A 4,421-nucleotide genomic window follows, 5' to 3' on the forward strand; every position below is an offset into this window, starting at 1 on the left:
CCCTCGAGGAAAGCAGCAGCGCTGCGTGCAGACTCAAGCCCCGCCCCCCTCCCCACCCGCGTATAGTTGAATTCGCGCAAGTTAAATGCACATATGTGACATGCCTGTACTGTGACCCTCCAGTCTGCCCTCACATTACATCATAATGCAGACAAGGTTCCTTGGGGTGCTCAGGAAGAGCACACACCAGCTGCTGAAACTTCCTTAGCCTGACGAAGGCTTTTTGAACCCGAAAGCTTGCTTAATTAACTATTCTCCAACTATTTGCGTTGGTCTAATAAAAGATATCAAATTCACCCAAGGAACCTTGTCTACCTATGTCCTTAGACCAACATGGCTACAACCTACACCCCATTACATCATAATCACATTCATAGCTTCAACAGATCTTTTCATCACTCTGTACAGTGGCAACTAGCACAGTGAGTATGGCTGGAGTGACTACATATAATACCTAGTGGCTAGTGCTAGCTCTAGGGTGGCAAAAATTAAAGCCATGTGGGCATTTATATGCTTGGTTTTCAAGAGTTTGAGTTTATTGTACATTAACTCTTGTGCCTCAGAAGTTTGGCTTTTGCTCAACCTGACATTCTAGGAGGGCATGTTGAAATTTCTGAGCCTGGCAACAAGAGCACTATTTACTTAATTAAGTCAAAGAGAATTTGAGCCTCAACTAGCAAAAAGGGGGGAGAGGTTGGAAGAAAATGCTCTATAAATAACATTTTAAATTATCAAAATATCTTAGATTCAGCTCAAGTCAGAATAAATGTGCTTGTACCTCCGTTTCCTGTTGTGATACAGAATTTTCATGTCAAAGGCTTTGGCCCGCTTGGCCACTTTATAGCCAATCCTGCCCATTCCAATGATCCCAAGGGTAGCCCCAGTGACTTCCACTCCTAGCCAGTCAACAGCAAAACGCTCAGTGTCTGGAGAAACTGCAATCTGACAGCCTAAAAAAAAGTGAATAAATTGAAATAAACTGATGATGAAGGAATTTAAGATGGAAATTAAAAAGAGAAGGAATGTTCACAAAACCATCAAAAGAATGAAGTTCTGGAATAGTTCATAGGAGTAAAGGGGGTGTCAAATATCCAAGTACTTTTAAGATGGAGTTTGACCAGTTTTTTAAAGTGATGTATGGAAGTTGCATACAATAGCAGGGAATAAGGTCTCAGTGGCCCAGGGGGTTCCTCCTGATCCTGTTTCCAATACGTTGATTTTTGCTGAATGAATTCTTCATTGTTTGTAATGTTTTCTTGGATGTTTGCACTCAGGTTAGACAGAGGCCTTAATCTCGTGAATAGTGCCTTGTGCTGGAGCAGGCTTGGGTACAAGGTATGAGAGGAAAAACAGAAAAGCAGGACCACTTGAAAAGCTGAATCCTCAGTGCTTTTCTTCCTAAATAGATTCCTAAAAAGTATTTCAGCCAGGTGAGCTATGACAAAGTGAAAAATGGAAAATGCCAAAACAAGCTCAAATGGAAGAAAAACATCAGCAAAGGAATTAAAAAGGTTACCTTCTACTAGTCTTCTGGCAGATGCCAACATCAGGGCCATCCCTGTATCTGCTGTGGAGTCAGATACAGCTTGTGGAGTACTAGTCACTTTCACTCCAAAGGTAGAAATCAGTTTCAAGTCCAGGTGATCCACTCCTACTCCGGAGTTGGCAATCACCTTTAAGTTAGGCAGGCTTTCAAGGAGTCCCCGGTCAATGGTGGGTCTGCGTTCAAATATGAAAATAGATTTGATTTTTTCACTCAGTTCTTTTTTGTTTTCAAGAAATTCCTTCATGGTGATAAGGTGAAAGTTCTTTTTCAGGAGCCCCACATGGTTTTCCAGAACACCTTCTACTCCTCCAACTCCAAGGATCAGAACACCAGGCAGTTCTTGGTCTCCCATGACCTGCCAAAAGGATTAAGAGAAATGTTCCGTTACACATGAGAAATGAACAATTTGCTGTGGAGCAGTTATAGCCAACACTTGTAAATTTGCACTTAATGGAAATAAATACTATCCTCAATAACACAATGTGAACCTACTCACAAATTAGCAGTGATCCTTAACTGAAAGATGTGGGATCAGGCTCCACCACTGAAATCTGGCTCTCCTGACTTCAGATCTAAAATCTCTTGGAGGGCATGGCCCTATATAATTTTGATTATCCATGCTTTGCTATCCTTTAGCTTCTCCATATCCAACGTCTCTCACTTCAAAAGCCATCAATCATTTTAGTCTCAAGTTACTTTCATTCCACGCAACTCTCATAGCTCTTCGCTATCACTCTTGAAAATGTATATCAATATTCAATCAAGATTCATGAAACAGGGATAGCTAAGAGTTATTTTAAGTTCTCTGCATGAATTGCTTTGTGTGTGGGTGGCTGGGTATGTATTTAGGTCTCAGGAGCACACAGTGGCCAGATCCAGATATTCAGGCACATGCAGTTTGTAGTCTTTGATGACTAAGAAATTTCCTTTAAATCACACGGTTGAAGACCACTTCCTGCTCAGGGGCAACACGTAGGGGGTGCACGTGGGTGCGTGTCCACCCCCTCAGCGTGGTGGTGCACCCCCTCTGCAAAAAGACCACCCCCTGCAGGCAGTCACCCCTTGCCACCCCGCCGGTGGCATCTGTGGGCGGTCCACGATCGCCCCTGGCTGCCACCGCCGGCAGCACCTGGGGGTGGTCACCAACTCCTGGTCAGTGCTCGCCACCCACCCCCTGCCAGTGCCAGCTGCATCTATGGGAGCTCTGTGCTTACCACCACCGGGCTCCTGCTGCCACCAGCGCAGCTGTGCTCCACCCAGCTGCTGCAGGCACGCGCCGTTCATGCTCCTGCTCTAACAACCGACCTACTGTTAATTTAATAGGTCTGTCCTTTGCCGTTCTTATGGTTCCCTGCATCAAATCGGCTGTTTGTGCATGTAATGACAGTTTCTGGACTGGCACCATAAGAAAATGAGGTTAGTTCACTAACAAAGTAATCCAGTTAGTACACAGTTCTCAGAGTCCTTGTTTCTCAGCCACATCATCCTACTTAGAGCTGAGTGGCTTGCTACCTGACATGTTTTTGGAACTCACAGTGGCAGCCTTGCCCAGTAAAGACCTGCAGCTGGTACAGGTCATGAAGAACAATACCTCTTACTTTCCCCAGAAATAACTGATGATCCTTAAAATGAAAAGCAAAACTCTCCGATGTATTACACCATTTGTTCTTAGCCCTCGAGGCTTCCTCATACATGCATACAATACGCGGCTGATCCGAATCAGATTCACATCTGTATTTGATTTAGAAGAACTTTCTATACAGTCAACAGGAGTAAGAAAAATGATTTGCGCGGAGGCCGGATGTGCAAATAGCTTGCCAAGTTGCGCGCAAACCCACGAGCCCAAGTTGCTTTCCCCCTCCACCTTGCCATGCTTTTACTAAAAAAGATGGGAGCCACCATTTGCCATTACTCTCTGATCTGCGCTTCACGATCCTTTGTTCCAATGCAACCAGTGCATCAGGTCTCCACGCCAGGCTTGGGGTAGTGCTGAATGGGACTGGGTTGCCAAAGGGAGAAACCTCTGACAACCCAGGCCCATTCAACACTACCCCACACGGCTGAAAGCCTGCACTAAGCTTCCCACTGTTGTGCCTAGACTGGGGGCTGCTCGACCCTGGGGTGATGCCTGAGACCCGGCCCCTGGAGCAGCCTCATCCAGCCCAGGGCGGGCTGGAAACCTGGTGACCATGGGGAAGCGGTGGCTGCCCCCCTGCTGCTGAGAGTCTGGAGCCCGGGGGAACACCACAGGGCTGACCTGACCCCACATCACACCCTTGCCTGACCCGAGCCACCTCGGGCAGATCCAGCTCAGTGTTGCCAGGTGTACAATCATTACCATATCAGTACCATCATTTCAACCCTTGTACAATGTACCATCAATAATAGTAAAAGTGCTCAAAATATACAATAATTTTGGAGGCAGCAAACTGATGCAGCATACGCAAAACCCACCTCGCTCTCAGTCTTACCCGACTTTTGGGTTTGCTGCTGGCGCTTTCTTATGTCTCGAAATAAAGAAATGCTTCAACTTGAAGACCCAGTTCTCACCCACTCATTGACTTATAATAAGCAATAGAAAGTAAATAAGGCTCATTTGCATGCTTATTTGGCATATCTATTTTGCATATTTTTTCAGTGTAGACAATTTTTCAGCAAATCCGATCATTTTGAGCTTCCAACAAACCATTTCATATTTAAGACCTAGCCACGCTGATCCACCCGCACCCCCTGCTCCACCCAGATGCGAGGCCAGGCAGGGCTGAGGAGGCCCGCGCCTCGCCCCCACCAGCTCCTCGCCCCCCTGCCCCCAACCCACCCCGGCGCGCCGACAACTGCGCGCGCCCAGGCCCGTCCGGCTGCTCTGCCACTCGCC

General features: G+C 46.6%; 1 protein-coding gene across 9 annotated transcripts in view; it reads right to left on the minus strand.

Annotated features, from left to right (window-relative positions):
- Positions 1-4,421, minus strand: part of LOC102373662 (probable 2-ketogluconate reductase) — a 13,883-nt gene that overhangs the window by 8,965 nt on the left and 497 nt on the right. For 3 of the 9 annotated variants that reach the window (XM_006031091.3, XM_006031095.3, XM_006031094.3), the window contains exons 2-3: positions 1,517-1,901; positions 779-950 (exon numbers count right to left, since the gene is read on the minus strand). In XM_006031091.3, the coding sequence (XP_006031153.1) occupies positions 779-950; positions 1,517-1,901 (557 nt within the window). Of the gene's footprint in view, positions 1-778; positions 951-1,516; positions 1,902-2,760; positions 2,942-4,000; positions 4,343-4,364; positions 4,416-4,421 lie in introns of those variants that run through there. The other 6 variants (XM_025212758.1, XM_025212757.1, XM_025212759.1 and 3 more) reach the window with 6 other exon arrangements.

Source organism: Alligator sinensis, unplaced genomic scaffold (assembly GCF_000455745.1).
Source record: "Alligator sinensis unplaced genomic scaffold, ASM45574v1 scaffold969_2, whole genome shotgun sequence".
NCBI lineage: Eukaryota > Metazoa > Chordata > Crocodylia > Alligatoridae > Alligator > Alligator sinensis.